The 23,856-nt window shown below is 46.0% G+C and overlaps 1 protein-coding gene across 2 annotated transcripts in view; it reads left to right on the top strand.

Annotated features, from left to right (window-relative positions):
• Positions 1–23,856, top strand: part of LOC135904298 (pancreatic alpha-amylase-like) — a 155,750-nt gene that overhangs the window by 22,289 nt on the left and 109,605 nt on the right. Inside the window, exon 1 of one of the 2 annotated variants that reach the window (XM_070533597.1) lies at positions 21,897–22,322. The exons of the other annotated variant lie outside the window; for it this stretch is intronic. Within the exon in view, the coding sequence (XP_070389698.1) occupies positions 22,108–22,322 (215 nt within the window). The 5' untranslated portion in view covers positions 21,897–22,107. Of the gene's footprint in view, positions 1–21,896; positions 22,323–23,856 lie in introns of those variants that run through there. 2 annotated transcript variants of the gene reach the window in all.

Genomic DNA, 23,856 nt, shown 5'->3' with positions numbered 1-23,856 from the left:
AATCAGAGCCCCATTATGAGACAAAAATATATTATTTATCCATCCAAAAAAATAAGATACACTGAGCCTCTGGCACACGCATCAACAGTGAACAGAGCAAACAATCTGAAGTATTTTCTTCATGGAAGCCAGCACACTAAGATTCTCAATGCATTTTCATTTCGCCACAAATGCACAGGCAGAACCGGCTTGGCGCAACATGCACAACTCGCACTGCAACAAATTGTGCAATGCCTCGCTGTTTCATAGTGCGGCCGATAGATGACGCATGACCGAAATTCAGCACTATGCATACTAAGTGACTTCACCAATGAAGAACCCCAAGTTCTTTATGAGATTAGCATTCATAGGTTACTTCACACAATTTGTTATATCCATTTGTCTATTTATACTTAATTAACCTCTTTCCCAAGAAAGTGAGCCATTTGGAAAGCACCCTGACAGACGAGTAGAACATTCCGCAAAAAGCAACCACCGAAAAACTCAGTATCATGGGCAGCCGCATGTGAGATGTCGGTAACAAAAAATTTAAGTCGGCTACACAGAAGTGAAAAATTTGCCAATATGGCTCGTCTAGAGATTGCTTCAATGCTAATCACAGTAATGCTGACATTGAAGGCGCCTTAATTTCTACGTACGTTCCGTCGACACACCCGACTACGTTCGTAATGTTCCCGCAAAGTAGGAAGCATTCTTTTATATATGCTCGCTCAGCCGCTGTATTCGGGAAAGCTAGCCACCACTTACGCACTGCCGCATCGATAAGCGCGTTAGGCACATCTCTGATACAGCGGCTCACAGTAGTTTGATGACGTCCAATGTAACGCTGGGCGCCGACGCTTCCCTGAAAAAGCCCTGTCCCGTAGAAACGGAGGGAGCAGAGGACTTGGTCTACGACGGTGAGCGAATGAAGCACGCCACGCTGCCTCCGGAGACGAAAGTCTTCGCCTAGTTCGTCACACAGCCAGCGCACTGATGTCTTCGACAAGCAAAAATGACGCTGAAACTCCACGTCGGTCATGCAGGTGAACGGGTCCAGACGGTCATACTGACGCTTGCTGCCGCTGGATGCAACTACACAGGCTGCCACCGCCATGTTCCCGGGTTTAACTCGGAGGGCGTTTCGCGATGTACGCGAGTTCGCTTGTCAGTCGAAACCAGAGGTCACGCCCCGCGCGAGGCATGTAACTCTTGTGCGTGCACCCACCATGGTTGGGCCACGGCCAACTTATCTTTTGGGAACAGCGGCGCGGTGTCGAGCTTAGAGACATCAACAATCTTGACCCCCGACATAAAACACGCATAACGACACTGTCACCGGTGATGTACTGAGCACCACTATCAAAAACAAAGCGTTGACTGTCGCTGGCTTATGCACACATTTTCTCGGGCTGAGATGGCCCCACAACACTGTTTCCTTGCCTGCATTGTGGCGACGTAGCGTACAGTGCATAATTATCGGCTCGTCACTGTAGCTGCTTGCAAGGCGTCGATGCGCCAAGGGGGACGACAACACTGCGGAGTGCGTATCGCAGCAGTCGTTTGAGATGGCTGCTTTGTCATGGGTGATATGTCGGTGCCGCAGCGTCGTAAACACGATCAGTGGCCGAGAATCGCTCGCTCTTCTAAACCCAGTGCAATGGCACTTCTTCATCACAAGCACTGCGCACTTAACAGGTGCAACACCTTTCTCCGTTCGAAGTCTCATTTCATAACTGCACACAAGAGCCCTCGCCTGCCAAAATGCGATTGCTGCGGTGTCGTTACGACATCCATCGGCGATCGCTGCTGGCTCCAGCAGAGGTAATCCGCAAGCACCTTGGACTGCACAACACACTCAGATACTGCGTACATGCGCTCAGAGGCACCTTCAACGGGAAGCGATGACAAGCGATGAATTGTGTCACTGGGAAGCACGCACTTCTTTGCGATGTATCGCAGAGGCTTCGCGCACAAAGATAAACTGGTACATTGTCACTGAACTGCGTAACTACGGATCTTAAAATAACGTACCGCAATTTTTCAGCGACAACCGTTGCTTCCGTATTATGACGAATGTGTCGTTTTTAGTTGGCGGGGGCCTTAATAGCCTAGTGAAGCGCCTGCGATGAACAGCCGTACCACGGCGCTGCGTTTCTATTCCCCTAACAGAGAAAGAGTGTTCATGACCCTCCATCGGTCATGACTGATTTTAATGAGAATAGCACTGCAGCCCCCCTACGCGACTTCTCACCGTATGAACTCCCTCGTGCGTGCGACCCCTTTCAATGTATCCGCTTCTAAGGTTTCGCCTCACTGTCGCCACTCGCGCCAAGAAGTGCAAAGTTTAATCATTTGCTCGATCTCCGCTTGTCATGAAAAATTTCTAGCATTCGAGACGAAAAACAGATACTTAAAGAAATAAAAATGTTTGTTATTTAATTTAATCTATTTTAGTGCATTCGTTTGAGTGAAAGTGTAGTTGCAAGAATGCGCCGCATGTACCTTGTTCGCATTCGATGGAGGAAAGAAAGATAGTACCCGAAAAAGGAGGCAAGCCTTTGACGTGCCCGCGAAAGGCGTGGCAAGCGGCTCACGGCAAGTGTGCAGACAGACAGCGGCGCAGTCACGGTATTTCTAAGTTGCGATAATCCGTTGATAACAATACGCGGCGCTGGCGCGTTTCGTTGTGCAGCTTTCTGCGCTTGAAACCTGGAAGCAGCTTGCCGCGCAGGGTGCGCTCATGTTGTCATACGCGGCTTTTTGCCTACATATTTTTTTGCCTGTAGCTTTTGCGCGTTGTGCGCTATCTCCATTGACTGACTGCCGTTGCGCAAACTCGGGTACAACTCGGGTGAACGAGAAACTCGGCGCATCAGGCATAGCACCCCTGGATTCAGTTTTATCCATTATGCATGGATCATATCGACACATGATGTGCTGATACGTGGCCATAAAGCACTGAGGGTAATATGTTTGCTGACCGAATGGCCACATCAATAAGAATAAAACCTATTAATTCTTCAGTAGATTTTGCTGCCATAGATCTGAAGGATTTCATACGCAATTGGTGATTGGCAACGCATGTGAGGAAATACAATAATATATAGTAGTCCAACGCATACGACAACAATATAAAATAATAATAATAATGTAATATCAATGAATAATTCTTTAATTTTGGTGAATTATTCCAAACATGAATTTTCAGAAATCCGTGTTTACGTAAAGCAGCGGAGTATGACAACAGTCCCATGATGTGGCTTTGCAGCCTGTAAATGGCGACGTGCACTGCTATGATGAAGCACACACACGTGCAGTGTATCATTTAAATTTAGTCTTCCGCATAGGTTGCGAAATATAGAATGGTATATTTACGCACATTGTCTCAAAACTTTGCTCTTGATCTATATGCCCCAGATTTTTGATACAAATCTCGTGCTGATACGTATTCGACGGCTGGTGTCTAAGCGCAACATCTCACTCCGATGTTTTTAACAAAAATTCTACGTAGAGGCTGAGCGCAGCGGCTATTCGGCTCTGTGTAATGTACCTTCAGTGAACGTTTACATATTGGTGTTGTTGTAAAGATGGAAAAGAAAAATTGTCAGCTATCGCCATCACCGGTGTATGCACGGTGGCAAGATAGGTAGCGAAGTTCGCGCGTGCTTAGAAGTCGGTCATTGAAGCAGCATGATAAGGAGCCGAACTGACAAGGAAGTCGAAGTGGTGGAAAACTTCCGGATTTCGAATACGGCCAACTGCATTAGTAGGGCGGCCACGAAGCGGTGGCGGTTGCCAAAGATTGATGCTGCCGGAGTCCGGGCCTCAGCTCAAGGACCTCGACTGCATAGACGTGCATCTGCCCTCCCCGGTGTGACCGATTCTAGAGGTCCAGGGCCGAGCCTGATGGTGCCTGGTTTCGGTTCCGTACTTACGATGTTGACTGTTAAATAAGCATATTCTTTATCGCTAGACCCACAATAAACGGTGAGCAGCTTCCGCGTCTTCTTAGCCGCATCACAGCTTCTTTCACGAAGGAAACGTGCTGGACTGTTAGGGCAGTGGGTAGACCACTGCTCGGCAACCATCACGTCACAAACTCCTTCAAACGTTTTCCTTGACCTCTCAGCTCAATTCGCAGGTCCAAAACGTTAAATAGTATTGTGCAGTCTTGTGCACCTCGGGCCCGAAACCCGACAGCATAAGTTTCGGCATTGGAACTTCGAAATCGGCCACAGCACTGCGAGCATGCCCTCTTCTCTTCGGTTAAGGTCCTTGAACTCGGGCCTCGAGCCCGACAGCATCAAACCTCAAAACCTGTCACCGCGTCTTAGCTGCTCTACTATCTCATAAAAAAAACACCTTCCGGATTGTACGTGCCAAAATCAGTAGCTGATCACGAGGCACGCCGTAGGTGGACTCCAGACAAATTTTGACAACCTGAGGTTCTTTAACGTACACCAATGCACTGCACACGAGCATTTGTGCATTTTACCCCCATCGAAATGCAACTGCCGTGCTACTGTTTCAGCTGCACCTGTTTGAGGTCTGGAAGGTCTTACACATGGGATTCCTCGCCACCTGACCTTGTCCTGGTGCTGTCTCATTGGCCGGCCTCTCAGAGAAGCACATTCCAACTTCGCTTTTCTATGTCCATCAGCCTACGGATGACGCTGATCGTGTACAATTTGTCTTTTGCAGTCCCACAGTAATTCCACTATATAAATGTTCACTAAACATGCAATACAATATGTCACACTCAGTAAAGCTACGTGTGCTGTACAGCTATACGAACTGCTAAAAGCGACGGCGATAGAATTATGTCACAGGCCTAAGACAATACACGAGTTGTTAAAGCCGCAATGTTGCGACGCAAATAAAACTACTGCCCGCATTAAATGCTTACAGCTGGGATATGGCTCGTTAATTTTTTATTACAGACTTGGCGACATGGCTGCCGAAGTGCATGTTCGTTGCGGTGAATCTCGCTGCAACAAAACATCTGGCCATATGTCGAATCGATTAAAAATATTATGACTTTCTAAACAAAGTAAAATTGAAATTTCTACAGAATGCGTTTAGCAAAAAAGGCGCTGCTTCAGGCCGTTCAATACATATAGTGGCATTAACAGCTGCAAGTCGCGAAAACTGATGACGTTGTAGTTTAAAAACAACTGAAATGGGAATATACCTGGTGCATCATGACAATGACAGTAATGAAAGAGAGGAAGAGCATGTCACCACGTGTGCGTAGTAATGTTGACTTCGGTAAAAGAACTTTCTGCAATTCTACACACATTGTGCAGCCCCACACATCTACATGAAGGAATCCGAAGATGGGGCACCATAACGTAAAGCTATTCCAAACTTTTCTATTCCAATTCTGCAATCAGCCCTCTGCGATTGATCAAAAACTTTTTTGGACCACCCCCACTTCACCTGCCTGTCACGCGACGTCACAAAAACCTCGATTGGTCCCCATCTAATATGACGTGTACACACATATTAGGCATGATTTGACTGAACAAAAGAAAAATAGTTGTTTCTGATTCGACTTCTTTTCGCCATTAGCACTCGGCTATTGGTCAAATGTTTTCTTGGCTGCACCCACTTCACCTGCCTGTCGCGCGATGTCACAAAACCGCGAAAGCTCACCGCGTCAAAGTGACGTGTGCGCGTTAACGACACATTAATATGCCGAATAAAACTGAACTTGTTTAAGAGCCGCAGGCTTCCGAATTCCGAAAGGAATAAAAGATACCTGCGGCCGATCACTCAGGCATTGGCTACTCGCAGTTGCCGGAGAGCAAGGGTATATTTTGCGTACAATAAAACTTTTTGCGTGGCCATGTAACGTTTTCGAGCACTTTCGGCACGTTTACGACTTCTTTCTGCCAACTCATCTTTGCTGAGATTCCGTTTACAGTCATTTTTAAGCTTCCGTCGCATGCCGCCGCGATTTTCAACCAGCCACCTCAACCCAAGTAAGCGAAAGCGGACCAATCGTAGACGCCTGCACCGGCCTATTCATCCGATTACCAATTTTCAGTACAGTGGCTCGGCCCCATCGAATTCTTCTCCACTTGAGCGTGCTCCTCGCCTCTAGTCAGCCAATTAGATAAGACACGCCGCTCAGTGTAGGTAATGCTATTAGTTTTTCAAGCAAACAAAAGAGACCTCCTATGAACGAGGAGAGAGTTTGATTGGCCGGTTCAGACAACCTTTGTGGTGACCGACGATGCTTACGTCGGCGGTTACGCAAATTTGATGTCAGGAGATTGGAATATAAACATATTGCAATAGTTTTACGTTATAGGGCCCATGATTGAGTTGGCAAAATAATAGATAGCGTTCTTTATATTGTAACAAATTGGTCGGCTGCCTAAGGTTGTCTGTTTACCGACCGCTACTGCAGCGCAGGAGTGATTTTCTTCATGCATTTTCTCAATCGATCTTCTCTGCCTGTCATCCGCATCAACGGTATTTACCTAAACTATTCAAACAGAATCAGATATCCGAAGAAAATTCCCAAATCAAATATCCAATACTGTGCGACTGGCATCCTCAGCAAACAGCGTACACAAGAGGGCTACGAGACTACGCAAACAAGAACAACAAACTACGAGAAATTAACACGAGCGCTTGATGCTGTCATGTTGTCACCTCGTGTTGTTTTTGACTACGAACGTTCAGCGTGCGTGTTGGCGTCTGGTCGTAGGCTTGACATATACGCTTTTTGTTCTGATTATTGTCTATGCGCTCCTGTATGGGAGTTGTGTTGCCATTTTTAAATATTCACAAAGACCTATAATATAATAAACATGTTATGTGAGTCTTATTTGCTGACGGGTTTTTGAGGTTTCGAAGCACAGGAAGGGCTGTGAGAGACCACCGTTATTGAAGCGCTCCGACCCAATCTACACCGCTGGGGTTTCCTTAACGCTATCCTAAATTTAAACACACATCAAAATGCGGCTGCCGTTGCCCGGAATTGCCCGTGGCGGCGACCTTGTATTGAGTAGTAAGGCGACCGTTCACGGTATCGTCGTGGTGGGTGAAGTAGCAAGTGTTTGGTGATGAGACATGCGCATATTAGTTGGTTTTGTACCCCCGACGAACTTGAAATTGTGATCAAATCAATTCATATTCAAATGCGTTAGTGCTTGGGCTTTGCCACAATAGTGCTTTCAACGGTGGCTGAAGGACCTTTACCCCCGCACCCTAGAGCACGTCATATCGTTTGTGCACACAGGTGCGACCTAGCCAAAGTCAAAACAGTTCATCAAGCATACGAAAGTATTGTTTGATTGTTCAAGACATGTCGCGCGGAAGTTTCACTAACAACAGTCGCAGTGAACAACGAAATGTTGTTATGCGCAAAAGCCACGGGCAGAACAATGCTTCGCCGGCATTTCTCCATCTTCCTTCGAGTCACTGAATGACAATCTAAAACTGCTTAAATGAGTTTGTATAATATATTGGCGTTCAATCTTTGTAAAAGGCTGTGCGTTGCCCATGCTGCTAAATTAACTTCAAAAGAACTACCGCTGGGGCAGACAGGGACAAAACAGTACGTAGAAACGTTTCACAACGCACGCTCAGTGGTACTTCCAGCGGTGTCTCTGTCTTCCTTTTGCGACAGTCCGCCAACGCAGTCATCATCATCATCATCATCATCATCCTCCTCCTCCTCCTATTTAATGGCCACTGCAGGACGAAGGCCTCTCCCTGTGATAACCAATTACCCCTGTCCTGCGCCAACCGATACCAACTAGTACCCGCAAATTTCCTAATTTCGTCGCACCACCTAGTCTTCTGCCGTCCTCTACTGCGCTTCCCTTCTCCTGGTACCCATTCTGTCACCCTAATGTTCCAACGGTTACCTAATCTGCGGATTACATGATCTACCCAGCGACATTTTTTTCTCTTAATCTTAATGTCAGTTAGAATATAATTGGTTAAATGAAGTTTAGTGGCGCAAAAACGGCTAACGCTATGCTGCGCGAAACACGAGGTGTGTTATAATACTATTTAATAGGAGAAAGGCTGTGTTAATCTATGTTTTGTGCAAGAAGCCAGTGTCGTCGAGCAATTCACGCATGTCAGGTAGTGGGACTATCGAATCATCTCTTAAATTTAAAGCAGGGTGTAAAGTTATATGCAGTTGTTATAGGTTGTGCACAAAGCTTTGTCTTTGTACTTCAATATGTGTGCACGTGAGTAATATATGCATAACTGTTATGGGTTCATGGCATTTGTCGTGTGTTGGTACGTCGTTTTTCTAAATAAAGAATTGTGTGTGAGGTGTGTGTGCCCAATGGCGCCTAGTCGGCATAGAACTACTTCAAAGAATTAACGGCTCCTGGTGGTCGCACGACTTCCACTCACCAAGTACGAGTTTAGGGAGATGTAGCTTGTTGTCTGTACAATGGTCTCATTCGTTCATGGTTATATTGCGCTCAGTTTTACAAAGACGATATTAAGAAAGGACAGGACGTGGACGGACGTAGCGCAAACTACCAACTGTTTAATAATGTTAAATAACGCGCTTATATACAAGGAGATATGGCGCGAGGGGGGGGGGGTATAAAAGATATGACAAGTTCACGGAATGTGATCATAGTTCGGGTCAGGCATACATGGTTCACTGGCACCCGTTCGCCCTGGCAAACTCAACCTCAGCTTTGATAAGCGCGATGGACGGAGTGCTTACGCACATTTCTTTTTCTTTTGCTATCGCAAGCGCCTCCCATATTTCTCGCTCCGTTTTTGTTTTTGATTTGCCAATGACTGTGGCGCTTTCTAGAAGCGGAGAGCATTTGCATTGTTTGCAATGTGCAGCCAGGTTGCTGGGTGCTGTCATAAGCTGGCACGTGTATTTGTGCTCCCGTAACCTATCATTTAGACAGCGTCCAGTTTGCCCGATGTATACTTTCCCGCAATCTAGTGGGATTTGGTAAACAACTGAAGTTGCACATTCCACGTACTTTGTCACGTGCTTAGTTTGACAGATCGTAGCACCAGTGTTTGCCTCTTTGGATCCTGCATTCACCCTCTTGCACATGCCTTTTAGTTTTTGTGGAGCGGAGAACAGAACTTGAACGTCATGGCGTTGGGCTGTCTTTTTTATCCTATGTGACAAGCCATGAATGTAAGGCAACACCACGCGTTTTTTCAATTTTTCTTTTTCCTGTGTTTTCTGCCTTTTCCTGCTGGTTCTGATTTCGGGCAACAAGTTTTCACAGATTTGCACCACCATGCTGTTTGGGTACCCGCTGTTTCGTAAGCGGCTTACTTGCAAATCGATGCTCTCCCTCACCGCATGGTGGCATGATTTTTCAATTGCTTGACTGATGCAAGCCTTGGCGATGCCTCTTTTTATGATTTTAGAATGGCATGAGTCATACCTCAGGATTTCTTTTTCTCCTCTAGTTTTGTAGCACCAGCAGATGTGGGAGCCTCTGAGCCTAATATTTATGTCAAGGTACTGCAAACGACCTTCGGTAGGAGTCTCGTACGTGAACTCTAAACCTTCATGCGCTTTTTTGAACATGCTGATGACAGTTTCAACGCTAAAAGGATCGGTTTGGTCTTCTTTCATGCACACCAAATAATCGTCTACATATCTGAAGCAGGTAGTTATGTTAGTTTCTTCAAACAAGGTGGCAAGTTTCCTGTCTCCCACACTCAAAAACAAGTCGGAAAGCACGGGAGCTATACAAGAACCAATAGCGTTGCCATCCTTCTGCTCATACACACTGTCACCATGTTCGATAAACGCACCATGTAGATACAGTTTTAACAAGTTCACAAAACTTGAAATACTGCACTTGCACACATCCTGAAATTTGGTGTAGCCCAACTTGTCGATGGCTTCTTCTACTGCTTGCACCACCGCAGGCCTCGGGACACTGTAAAACAAGTCCTTCACGTCTATTGAAAAACAAGACGTCGGCGGGCTACTCTTCAGTGTTGCAATAACTTCGTCAGAGTTGCGGATCAAGAACGGATCGTCGAAAGGTAAGGAATTCAAGCAGGCCTGAAGGTAGTCCGCGATGCATCTTTGCCAGGTTCCGCGGTCTTCAACAATCGTCCTAAAAGGGATTCCCTCTTTGTGGGTTTTTGCCGTGAAAAATGGCTTCAGAGTGAGTTCTTTGCTTTCTTTCACGCGCCTTGCCAATCTTGTCAAGCCCATGCTTTCACATGTTTTGCCTGCTTCATTTTTCAGTTTTGCAATTGCTTTGTACGTAATGTCGCATTTGGCGAAATTCTTACGGATCGCTTCTTGGGCAGATTTTTCGTATTCAGGAGCGTTCATCAGGACAAACACGCCTGTTTTGTCCGAGAGGAGCAGTTTTAGATTTTCTTTTTTGAGGTACCTAGTCACTCTGCTTGTTCCTGCAGGCTTGGGTTTTCCTACTAGGTTCTTTTTCGACACTCCCGTCAAAATTTCTTGGATGCAAGTCACTTTTTCTGGCTCAGGGGTTCTTTCCGCGACTGAGCGTACCATGGCCAGGAACTGTACTGCGGTTACTGGAGGTTCAATTGCGTATTTTGGTCCCTTATTTAGGGTCTGTTGCACATAATCGGGAATCTGTCTACCGGATAGGTTGACAGCACCGCCTCCCTCAGGCTTACGCTTCTCTCTTCTAGGAAGGCTCTTGAATGAGCCTTTCCACAAGGTTTCGGCATGCAACTCTGCCAAGTTGTAGAAATACCTGATCATTGCTGTTGAAGCCGCTGAGTCCATTGTTTCCTCGCATATGGCCGCAATGTGGTCTCGGAAGAGACGAATCTGTCGCCACGTTTCCGCTCGAAGTATCTTGCAGAGGCGTCTTGCCGTTCTTTCGGTAGGGGCGACGTTTCCGAGTAGACCAGCCAACACAGGTGAAGACAGACCGTTGTTCAGGGCGTACGTGAGGGTGCGAGTTCTGTGCCTGGCCTTCGCAATGTTGTCGACGAAATATAAAGTACGAGGAAGCGGAGGAAGGTTAGGGATGTAGAAGCCCGATGTACTCGAAATGACATTTAGTAAAGCAATCAAGGGATCTAGTTGGTGAACGTTCATGGTTATATTGCGCTCAGTTTTACATAGACGATATTAAGAAAGGACAGGACGTGGACGGACGTAGCGCAAACTACCAACTGTTTAATAATGTTAAATAACGCGCTTATATACAAGGAGATATGGCGCGAGGGGGGGGGGGGGGTATAAAAGATATGACAAGTTCACGGAATGTGATCATAGTTCGGGTCAGGCATACATGGTTCACTGGCACCCGTTCGCCCTGGCAGGAAAAGGCAGAAAACACAGGAAAAAGAAAAATTGAAAAAACGCGTGGTGTTGCCTTACATTCATGGCTTGTCACATAGGATAAAAAAGACAGCCCAACGCCATGACGTTCAAGTTCTGTTCTCCGCTCCACAAAAACTAAAAGGCATGTGCAAGAGGGTGAATGCAGGGTCCAAAGAGGCAAACACAGGTGCTACGATCTGTCAAACTAAGCACGTGACAAAGTACGTGGAATGTGCAACTTCAGTTGTTTACCAAATCCCACTAGATTGCGGGAAAGTATACATCGGGCAAACTGGACGCTGTCTAAATGATAGGTTACGGGAGCACAAATACAAGTGCCAGCTTCTGACAGCACCCAGCAACATGGCTGCACATTGCAAACAATGCAAATGCTCTCCGCTTCTAGAAAGCGCCACAGTCATTGGCAAATCAAAAACAAAAACGGAGCGAGAAATATGGGAGGCGCTTGCGATAGCAAAAGAAAAAGAAATGTGCGTAAGCACTCCGTCCATCGCGCTTATCAAAGCTGAGGTTGAGTTTGCCAGGGCGAACGGGTGCCAGTGAACCATGTATGCCTGACCCGAACTATGATCACATTCCGTGAACTTGTCATATCTTTTATACCCCCCCCCCTCGCGCCATATCTCCTTGTATATAAGCGCGTTATTTAACATTATTAAACAGTTGGTAGTTTGCGCTACGTCCGTCCACGTCCTGTCCTTTCTTAATATCGTCTTTGTAAAACTGAGCGCAATATAACCATGAACGTTCACCAACTAGCCCCCTTCATTGCTTTACTATAAGTCCCATTCGTGTTGCCACTTTGACGTTAAGGCCTTCTTAATGGCACCGGTACTATTTATATATGGAAGTGTTGTGCTTATTATGTCATTGTAGGCTGCCATCGATGCACGTCTATCAACTGCTCCGTTACCCGGTATCCCAACGTGACCAATTAGAATATCCTCTAAAGTCGTTTGCTATCTGACCCGAACCCCTCTCTTCCTGTCTCCTAAATTTATGCCTAGCATTCTTCGTTCCATCGCTGTTTGCGCGGTCCTTAACTTGTACTCAAGCTTCTTCGCCATTCACCATATTTCTGCTTCATATGTCGGCACCGGTAAGATGCACTGATTGTGTACCTTTCTTTTCAATAATAACGGTAAACTTGTAGTCAGGAGCTCACGTTGTCTGCTGTATACGATCCAAGCCATTTTTATTCTTCTGTGAATTTCCTTCTCATTGTCAGGGTTGCCTGTGATTAGTTGACCTATTGGAACGTGCTCCTTCACGGACACTAGAGGCTAAATTGCGATCCTGAACTGTCTTTTCCTTGCCTGGTTATTCATCATTATCTTTGTATTTTGTATATGAATCTTCAACCCCACTCTTATACTCTCCCTGTTAAGGTCCTCCATCATTTGTTCTAACTCGTCTGCAGTGTTGCTGAATAGAACAATGTCATCGGGAAACCGAAGGTTGCAGAGGTATACGCCGTAGATCCTTACTCATAAAGCTTTCCAGTTTAATAGCTTAATAGCATTGGAGAGATTGTGTCTCCTTGCCTGACCCCTTTCTTTATAGGTATTTTCGTGATTTTCTTCTGTAGAGTTAAGGTGGCAATGGAATCTCAGTAGATATTTTCCAGGGCATTTATGTAAGAAGTCTGGACTCCTTGATTACGCAATGCCTCTATGACTGGTGGTATCTCTACTGAATCAAATGCTTTTTCGTAATCTATGAAAGCCATATAGAGAGGCTTATTGCGCTCTGCGGATTTCTCGATAACCTGATTATTGACATGGATGTGATACATTGCAGAGCATCCCTTCCTGAAGCCAGACTGTTCCCTTGGCTCACTAAAGTCTAATGTTGCCCTTATGCTACGGGAGATTATTGTGATAAATATTTCATATAATACTGGGAGTAAGCTAATAGGCCTATAACTGTTCAGATCTTTTATTTCTTCCTTTTTTATATTAGTATAATGTTTGCATTCTTCCAGTTTTCTTGGACCCTTGCAGTCGATAGACACTTCGCATAGAGAGCCGCCAGTTTTACAATCATTATGTCTCCTCCATGTTTGATTAAATTGACTGTTCCATCCTCTCCTGCCGCTTATTCCCGTTTCATGCCTTGCAATGCTCGCCTGACCTCATATCTACTTATAGGAGAGGTTTCTGTAAACTGTTCACTATTGTTTCGAATAGAATACTCCTGAGTCATCTGTGTACTGTACAGGTCAGTATAGAATTCTTCCGCTGCTTTTATTATACCTTCGAGATTGCTGATGATATTACCCTGCTTATCCCTCCGTGCATACTTCTTAATTTGTCCTATGCCAAGTTTCCTTCTCACTCATTTCAGCCTGCGTCCATCTTTCACGGCTTTTTCAGTCTTTCTCACGTTACCATTTTGGATATCACTTATTTTCGCCTTGTTGATCAGTTTTGACCGCTTCACGAATTCTATCTTATCTCTTGAGTTGGACACTTTCATTCTTTATCGTTTCTTTATTAGGTACTTTGTTACGTGGGAGAGCTTGCCCACTGGTAGCCATGGTGCGTTGCCCCCAACTTCAATTGTTTACTCTGAAGCTAGTCTCGGAACGGTTTGATTGATTAGCTCTATGCCATCCTCATCTCTCTGTTTAAGGCTGCATACTTGTTTGCAAGTACCAGCCTAAATTTGTCTGGTTTTACCCTTACTGCTTCTAGGTTGACCTGCTTCTTCTTGGCCAATTTTACTCTTTCTCTGTTTAAATTGAGAAGAATGCTTGCCCGGAGTAACCTATGATCACTGCACTTTACCCTACTTATCAATTCTACCTCCTTTACTATGCCAGGATTGTCAGAAAGTATGAAATCAATTTCATGTCTTGTCTCACCATTAAAGGGAAGCTGAAAGGTTTTCCAGAAAAAATGAGTGAACATCTGTACATAATGGTTTTCAACCATCCGAATTCGGATATCCTATCGAAACTGAGCGAAAGAAAGCGCAAATATATTTTATTTCGACGAAAAGCGCAGCAGCGGACACGCCCAGCTCGCGCGTGTCGTTTCCGCTTGTGATTGGTCGGGCGCCTCGTGACGTCAACTCTAGTAACCGACCGCTGCCGCTACACATGAAGCGCGGTGCCAGGTAGTGTGGTGCTGTTTTTCTGAGACGGTAATGGAAAATTTAGAGAAACTGCGTTTTTCTGAGGAGTTCGGCGTTACTCCCTACATGTACGAGCCGATTGCAAAGAGCCGGCCTCTCGAAGAAGCAAACGATGCTGGTGTGAGCAGTGCTTTCGACGCGAACGAAAACAAAGTCTTGCGATCCTTTCTTGTTGGAAATGCTCTTTGGTGAGTATATTTTTTGCAAAGCGATCTAGTGATCTCGCTGATCTTTCGCCGATCTAGTGAGCTCGTTTCCTGTCAAACAACTGTAGTGTTGTGTGCTGTGTTGTGTTGTGTGTTAGTTTGTTGTGTTCCTGCATGCCTCCCCGTGGAACGTAAGCGGGGATGCGATCGTCGGCATTTGTGCGCTGTCCAAAGCTGTTGGCAATTTACAAAGACGGTTTAAACGCGTGAAAAGCTTCCCGGTTCATGCAGTACGTGTAGTGACCTTCATGTGTTAACTACCCCGTTGACTACCACTCACGTTGATTACCACTCACGTTGAATTCCACGCACGTTGACTACCACTTTACATACACGCAGACGCACCAACAAAGGAATTCAGGGTCGATCGAAGCAGATTACGATGGCACGCACGCAGAAACAAGCGCGGTCAGGCACGGTCGCGGACGCTGCGAAGGAACGAAACACTAGAGTTGACGTCACAACACCGCGGTTTCCGGTCTCCGCTCGCATCGTCAGTGTCAGCAGCAGCGCGCGGCATTCGACGGGGGGCGGAGCTACAGCGCAAGTTCAACCGACGATTACGTCGCTCCTAATTGAAAAAAAAACCCAAATTTTACCTACATAGTTTATAAGGTTCCTGCATCCGTATATGAGCGTCTTATTGAATTCGACATAGTCTTCAGCTTCCCTTTAAGGCTTTTCGAGGTTTACTTTCTGTTGCTATGTTTCCTGAAAAAGGTGTAATTATTTGCAACTTGAGTGTATACTCATTTCGATAGCCTCGAATTTGATTCAAAGAGCCGTTGAAAGCTTTGTTGTAATGGGCTAATCAGTTCATAGCTTTATTCAGAAAAAAAGTATGCAGAAAAAACCCCTCCCCTTTCCACTGCAGCGTCTTCGGCGCATTTCATTGTGGAATAAACGTGGTTTCATTCATTCATTCTTCCGCGCTATTCTCCACATTGCCCCGGACGTCAACGCCCTTGTGACATCTGTCTTGCAGCTTTTTAGGAGAAAACCTTAAGTGGCTCGTCGGTCGAAAAATACTGTCCCCGACGTTATCGGCAAATTGACAGTCCGGCGTTATGACATGAAAATTGAATGGCACCAAAATAGATGGGAGTCGAACCCATGACCTTTGGTGTTAATTAAGGCGAAGTTTATGAAGACACTGCTAATTAGGATAGGGCTAATTAAGGGAAACGAACCGAGGATCTTTAGTGGGAGTCGAAGCCTCAACCTTTCGGTGGAACCAAAATTCAATGGCATAAAACTTGACGTTGCTACCATTGATGGTCCAACCCACAGGCAATGGTGGGAGTCGATTCCATGACTTTGGTGTTAAATAAGGCGAAGTTAACCAAGACGGAGTTAATTAAGATAGAGCTACTAAAGGCAAATTAACCCACGACTTTTGGTGGGAGTCTGACTCATGACGTTTGGTGTTAGTTAAATGAAAGTTAATGAAGGTACCAGAACCCGCGAGCTTTGGCGCTAGTGGCATCATCGAACTTTCGTGGGGTGAAAATTCAATGCAACCAAAATTAGTGGTGCCACCACTGATGGCGAACCCATGACCATCAGTGGCAGCTGAACCCACGGCCTCTGGTGTTAAGGCGAAGTTAATGAAGGCACAGTTACCAAGTACATATTTAATTAGGCCACTCGAACACGCGACCATTGGTGGGAGAAAACAATACGAAGTAACAATTTATTCGAATGAAAAAGCCAAGTTATTTAACGAATGCCTCGAGAGCGCAGGCTTTCGCCTTCATCCTCCGTAGCGTATGCTAAAGTGACTGTAAGCTTTTAATTCCCTGCAGATAAAATTCGACTATCTTTTGGTGAAACCGCTCATATGCCGGGTATGTTACCTCCAGAACCCTCCGAAATAATTGTGCCAATAGGTTCTACTTTTACATAGGGGGGAAAATGAGTCAGAAGGAGCTATCTCTGGTGGAAGTGGAGGACGGGGCATTTGTTCAAAGACAAAGACATCAGTTGTGCTTTCTTTTGACCGACTGTGTACGACAAGGCGCTGTCATGCAACCAGGATGACATCTCTGTAAAGCTTGCCTCAACGCGTTTTCTTTTTTTATAGCTTTGATGTTTCGCTCGGCTTCGTCAATATATAAGGCCCAGTAATATTCTGCAATAGTAGTGGAAGCCTCTTGAAGGCACTCCGCTGGCAGAACTCCCTCCTTATAGTCCTCCGCCCCTCAAAAAAAAAGTTGTTTTCATGTACTTCTGCATCAACCTTCGCACATGATACTTCTTTGCCACGCCAAACCACTCTGCCTCCTTTCGTTAGACTGTTTCTTTGTCTTGGTACCGCAACAGCAGATTCACGTGTCATCACCAGTAACCAGTTTGTCCAGGAAATTGTACTCATTTTCCTAAACATGTTTTGAAACAGCCGTCGATGCCGCAACACGTTTCCTCCGTTCAGTTTTCAAACGTTTTAGGATGTAATTTGTTGCACTCTTTCTCATTTCAAAGCCCTCGTGGACAACGGCACCAACTCTCATGTCAAGTTCCCAGATTTGTAGTAATAGTTTTGATTGATATTCAGCGATAATGCATGACCATATCTTGAATGGCTTTCACATCTTCAAACATAAAGACTGACAGGCCTTCCATTTGGTTTCTCACTCATTTTCAGAATTACCAACCCAACGTTAACCATAGCATATCAAGGACCACTGTCGCTTAACGTTTGCGTCATACATCATGCATATCCTTTGCACCGTTCGTATAAGGAAACAAGAAGTTGGGTCTGATGCTCTTTCACACATAAGTTTTCAAGAAGTGATGCCATGTTCACTTTGGACGTGTAGCAAACAAATGACGGGGATTATCCCGGACCCGGACGTCTTACTCGTTCGCCATCTGGCAGCAACTGCGCGAGCAGCGCCCGTGGCCGCTGCTCGTGCTCGACGCACCTTCTTTATTTGCCACACTCCCGAGGCCGAGAAAATTGCTAAAGGCTGCTGGCTTCAAGGAAGTAAATTTTTGTTGCGTTTTTTTCTGGACACGGGCAATCAGCGCAATTTCATTCCGCAGGACGCCGCTCGAGCACTCAACTGCCCTGTTCAAGGTGTGCAGCGCCTCAACCTATTCACCTTCGGGAAAAAGCATCGCCCTGTGACCCTTACATGTAACCGAGTGTCCGCCACACTCCGGAGTCAGAACTGTACCAACGATATCAATATAGATGCCCTAGAAGTATGGGAAATCTCTGCGGTACCTAGTCCACCAGCGGATGGCGCCATCATCGTCATGATGACGAACTTGGCTCTTGTTTGCGCTGATGGAAACCCTGAAGCAACTGCTTTCTGAGAAAACGAGATCAGCATTCTAATTGGCTCTGATATCTACTGGGTCGTTGTAACTGGCCAGATATCGCGATCATCGCCTCAGGTTACTGCAGTGGAAAACCGTTTTGGATGGACGATACAGGGAACCCTTGACGACTTCTGTCTAGGTTCAATTATACAAAGTACGTCTCTGGAATATGGCACTGGCAAGCCTGCCCAAAACGATGCACCATAGAAAGTAGTCAGTTTCTTGATGTTACACCTGAATACAGTTGGCATACGAGACATTACTAAGGAAGGTAACCATTACAAGAACAAAGCTTCCCTCGTCTTGAAAGGGACAGAGACAGCGCCGCAGCTCCTTAGTCATTGACCAAGCTTCCATAAAGGAATGCTTCTGTCTAAGAAACGAGCCGTCATCATGCCTCTGAAGGACGGAAATAAAGGTAGCAAGGACAAGGAAAACAAGGGGAACGTAAAGAACACAGGCGTCTTCAAGAGACACCAGAATAACAACGTTGCCGATGATGAAACGCCGCGTAAAGCGGCCTCCACAGAGGCGCCTAATGAACCCAAGTCTAACAGCGGCGTCATGAAGTCTCCCAAAGGCAAGAAATGCTCACATCCTACAAGGCTGTCCAAGCTTAACAGAAGAGGCTCAAGGCTATTGTTTCATGTACTCCCGATGCTAACTCAACGAAAAAAAATTTTAAATTATGGGGTTTTACGTGCCAAACCGAACGCCGAACGGCGAGAGTAGAAATGAAATAGACTTTATACTCTGCGCCAACCCTGGCATCATACAAGATGTGGACGTGCTCGGCAAGGTGCACTGCAGTGACCACAGGATGGTAAGAACTCTAATTAGCCTAGACCTGAGAAGGGAACGGAAGAAACTGGTACATAAAAAGCCGATCAATGAGTTAGCGGTAAGAGGGAAAATAGAGGAATTCCAGATCAAGCTACAGAACAGGTATTCGGCTTTAACTCAGGAAGAGGACCTTAGTGTTGAAGCAATGAACGACAATCTTGTGGACATCATTAAGGAGTGTGCAATGGAAGTCGGTGGTAACTCCGTTAGGCAGGAAAACAGTAAACTATCGCAGGAGACGAAAGATCTGATCAAGAAACGCCAATGTATGAAAGCCTCTAACCCTACAGCTAGAATAGAACTGGCAGAACTTTCGAAGTTAATCAACAAGCGTAAGACAGCTGACATAAGGAAGTATAATATGGATAGAATTGAACATGCTCTCAGGAACGGAGGAAGCCTAAAAACAGTGAAGAAGAAACTAGGAATTGGCAAGAATCAGATGCATGCATTAAGAGACAGAGCCGGCAATATCATTACTAATATGGATGAGATAGTACAAGTGGCTGAGGAGTTCTATAGAGATTTATACAGTACCAGTGCCACCCACGACGATAATGGAAGAGAAAATAGTCTAGAGGAATTCGAAATCCCACAGGTAACGCCGGAAGAAGTAAAGAAAGCCTTGGGAGATATGCAAAAGGGGAAGGCAGCTGGGGAGGATCAGGTAACAGCAGATTTGTTGAAGGATGGTGGGCAGATTGTTCTAGAGAAACTGGCCACCCTGTATACGCAATGCCTCATAACGTCGAGCGTACCGGAATCTTGGAAAAAGGCTAGCATAATCCTAATCCATAAGAAAGGGGACGCCAGAGACTTGAAAAATTATAGACCGATCAGCTTACTGTCCGTTGCCTACAAATTATTTACTAAGGTAATCGCAAATAGAATCAGGAACACCTTAGACTTCTGTCAAGCAAAGGACCAGGCAGGATTCCGTAAAGGCTACTCAACAATAGATCATATTCACACTATCAATAAGGTGATAGAGAAATGTGCGGAATATAACCAACCCTTATATATAGCTTTCATTGATTACGAGAAAGCATTTGATTCTGTCGAAACCTCAGCAGTCATGGAGGCATAACGGAATCAGGGGGTAGACGAGCCATATGTAAAAATACTGAAAAATATCTATAGCGGCTCCACAGCCACCGTAGTCCTCCATAAAGAAAGCAACAAAATCCCAATAAAAAAAGGCGTCAGGCAGGGAGTTACGATCTCTCCAATGCTATTCACAGCGTGTTTACAGGAGGTATTCAGAGACCTGGATTGGGAAGAAATGGGGATAAAAGTTAATGGAGAATACCTTAGTAACTTGCGATTCGCTGATGATATTGCCTTGCTTAGTAACTCAGGGGACCAACTGCAATGCATGCTCACTGACCTGGAGAGGCAAAGGAGAAGAGTGGGTCTAAAAATTAATCTGCAGAAAACTAAAGTAATGTTTAACAGTCTCGGAAGAGAACAGCAGTTTACAATAGGCAACGAGGCATTGGAAGTAGTAAGGGAATACATCTACTTAGGGCAGGTAGTGACTGTGGATCCGGATCATGAGACAGAAATAATCAGAAGAATAAGAATGGGCTGGGGTGCGTTTGGCAGGCATTCTCAGATCATGAACAGGTTGCCATTATCCCTTAAGAGAAAAGTGTATAATAGCTGCGTCTTACCAGTACTCACCTACGGGGCAGAAACCTGGAGGCTTACGAAAAGGGTTCTACTCAAATTGAGGACGACGCAACGAGCTATGGAAAGAAGAATGATAGGTGTAACGTTAAAGGATAAGAAAAGAGCAGATTGGGTGAGGGAACAAACGCTAGTTAATGACATCTTAGTTGAAATCAAGAAAAACAAATGGGCATGGGCAGGACATGTAATGAGGAGGGAAGATAACCGATGGTCATTAAGGGTTACGGACTGGATTCCAAGGGAAGGGAAGCGTAGTAGGGGACGGCAGAAAGTTAGGTGGGCGGATGAGATTAAGAAGTTTGCAGGGACGGCATGGCCACAATTAGTACATGACCGGGGTTGTTGGAGAAATAGGGGAGAGGCCTTTGCCCTGCAGTGGGCGTAACCAGGGTGATGATGATGATGATGACGTGCCAAAACCACTTTCTGATTATGAGGCACGCCATATTGGGGGACTCCGGAAATTTTGACCACCTGGGGCTAACTAAACGAAGAGTACAAGGATGGCAGTACGCAACTACGTGAATACGCAGGTATGTAAGCCCCGCACTTCCGTAATGAACGCCAGAGCTGAACGGTCAACACTCAAAGCTCAAAACTTGCCCAGACACCTTGCTGACAAATGAGGTCACCTCAACGGGAGTGCTGCACCAGTGCCTCGAACTCGATGAGATACGCCTGCTCCGCTAAAACGAGCTCGAGGTGCTGGTGCAGCACCCGCGTAGGGGTGGCATCTTCTGCCAGCAGGGCGTCGATTGTAGCAATGGCCTTGGTGATGGCCCTCCGGACGAACGCGCGCTTTGTGCGGAGTTCCTGCGTCGCTGGAACTCGAGGACCAGATGACAGGCTGATTTCGGTGCGAATTGAAATGTAGCAAACAATGACACGGATTGGGCATGGATCCGGACGTCTGAATCATTCGTCATCTGGCAGCAACTGCGCCAACAGCGCCCGTGGCCGCTGCTGCGTATTGGATTGGATTTCGTTCTCCGATGGCGCGTAGCCACCGCGGATGATTGGCCAAAATTTAGGATTAGGAAGATTTTGGTGATACAAAAACTGGTTAAAGTTGGGATATGGTGCGGCTCATGCAAATAGCGCTGATACTATCTAATGTGTGATGTCACACCCGCCTATAAAATGTACGCGCTTTGTGAATAAGCGTGTTGGTCGCGGGATCGAATCCCGGCCACGGCGGCCGCATTTCGATGGGGGCGAAATGCGAAAACACCCGTGTGCTTAGATTTAGGTGCACGTTAAAGAACCCCAGGTGGTCAAAATTTCCGGAGTCCTCCACTACGGCGTGCCTCATAATCAGAAAGTGGTTTTGGCACGTAAAACCCCAAATATTATATTATTATAAGCGTGTTCTTGATTTGTGGCCACTCGGTCATATCAACTAGCGACGAGGATGCTTCAACCCCGTAGGCAAATGCGGCGAACGAACCGGACGGCAGAGTAGTAGGCACATTTTGGCGTCTGAAAAGGCCTTCCTATGAAGTACGTGCTCTGGGAGTGCAACATCGGAGCTTGCAACGTGCGACAGACTGCAGCGAGACACGAGCAATGCCCCTGCACATGCGTCAACAAAAGCCGACATGAATGCCGCAAGCGGAACTTCATGCTGAAGGGCTACAGAGCGCAACCCGAGCGGAGAACGGAGAACGACATCGAAGCTTCAGGCAACGGGTCCTGCGTACGCGGGGCAGACCGGCAAGGAGCAAAGTAGCACAACCAGTCTGCAACAACGACCACAACGGGAACAGCACAGAGGTGACGCTGCGGTTCCTACTCACGGACAGAAATGTCGCGCTTAGGTAAGATCGCCGAGTGTGATCCTAAGTTACAGAATTTCGAGTCTCACTTAGAGCGATTTAAGCTGTTTGTGCAAGCGATTGACAAAGGAGGAAAAAAGCTACCGGTGTTTTTTCACGATGATAGGAGCCTAAGCTTACGAAGTCTTGAAGAACGTTGTAGTGCCTGCTTTCCCAAGCGGGACAACATACGTTGTAGCCAAGCATTTGCTAAAAGAGCATTACAGTCCAAGAATCTCGGTGATAGCTGAGCGCTATAGATTTAATAAGTGGAAGCAGCACGAAGATGAAAGCGTAGACAATTTCATAGTGAAGTTAAAATACTTGGCTAGAAAATGCAACTATTACGGCTTCCTGCATCATGCTTTCCGTGACAGGCTTGTGGCAGGGGTACGGAATGAGGAAATCCAGCGAGCCTTGTTCACGGAAGAGAAGCTGACCTTTGAAAGCGCCTGCAAGATTGCCTTGGACTGAGAAATGGCGGCAAGAGAGGCAGCTCTTAGGAAGGGAGAAGGAGGAGTCGTTAAGTGAAGGTAGGAGCCATTCGATGAAATGGACTAAAAAGGTACAAACGAGTCACGTTCCTAAGACACGGCGATGTGAAAGCTATGCGAGAGGTATTCTTCAAGCGTATGCTGGTAAAAAACATTGTGTGCCGTAACTCCTCATAAGTAGGACAGTTGAGAAAAATGCGCACAGCACTACGGTCAAAGAGATCAAATGCAGTATAATGTTCTGATGAGGATTCCGAGCACAAAGGGTATTATTTTGTAAATATGACGCACTCCTCTTTTGATATCTAAATTCAGCTGGAAGGTCAAGCGCTTAACGTGCTAACTGACACGGGAGCGGCTGTGAGTGTAGTACCAGGGCACGCGTATGATTCTCATATTGCCCACATCACATGTCAGCCCCCGAAGATGCAACTTCGCTGCTACACAGGAAAACAAATGATACTTAAAAGGCAGTGTGAAGTAGCGGTAGTGCACAAAGGTCAGAGCATGATGCGGCCAATAATAGCAGTTAAAGATAACGGATGGAAATTACCAGCACTGCTTGGGCGGAACTGGCTTGAACGTCTTAAGCTTGACTGGGGCGGGATTGGTCAGGTAAGTGCACAGGACAGAGTTGTTTCATCGCAGAAAAGGTACCCTGCAGTGTTTTCTCAGGCACAAGGCACCGTGAAAAATTTTGATGCAAAAATAGCCCTGAATGCAAACGCTTTGCCAGTATTATTTTGTCTTGTCAGGTCTGTTCTATTTGCACTTAAAGAGAGAGTGAAAAACAACTCCATGATATGATGGAAACAGGCATGGTACGACAAGTACCGCATAGCGACTGGAAAACCCCGCTTGTGGCAGTACCAAACAAAGACGGCAGTGTTAGGCTTTCCGGAGCCTACAGAGTTACGAATAATCCAGCGTTAAAAACAGACCATTACCCGCTACCCAGGCCACAAGACCTGCACTCAACAATTATAGGCGGTGAAGTGTTCTGCGTTCTTGACCTGTCCGCAGCGTATAAGCAGGTACCACTG

This window comes from Dermacentor albipictus, chromosome 2 (genome assembly GCF_038994185.2).
Source record: "Dermacentor albipictus isolate Rhodes 1998 colony chromosome 2, USDA_Dalb.pri_finalv2, whole genome shotgun sequence".
Taxonomy (NCBI): domain Eukaryota; kingdom Metazoa; phylum Arthropoda; class Arachnida; order Ixodida; family Ixodidae; genus Dermacentor; species Dermacentor albipictus.
This window is presented reverse-complemented; position numbering and strand designations above follow the sequence as displayed.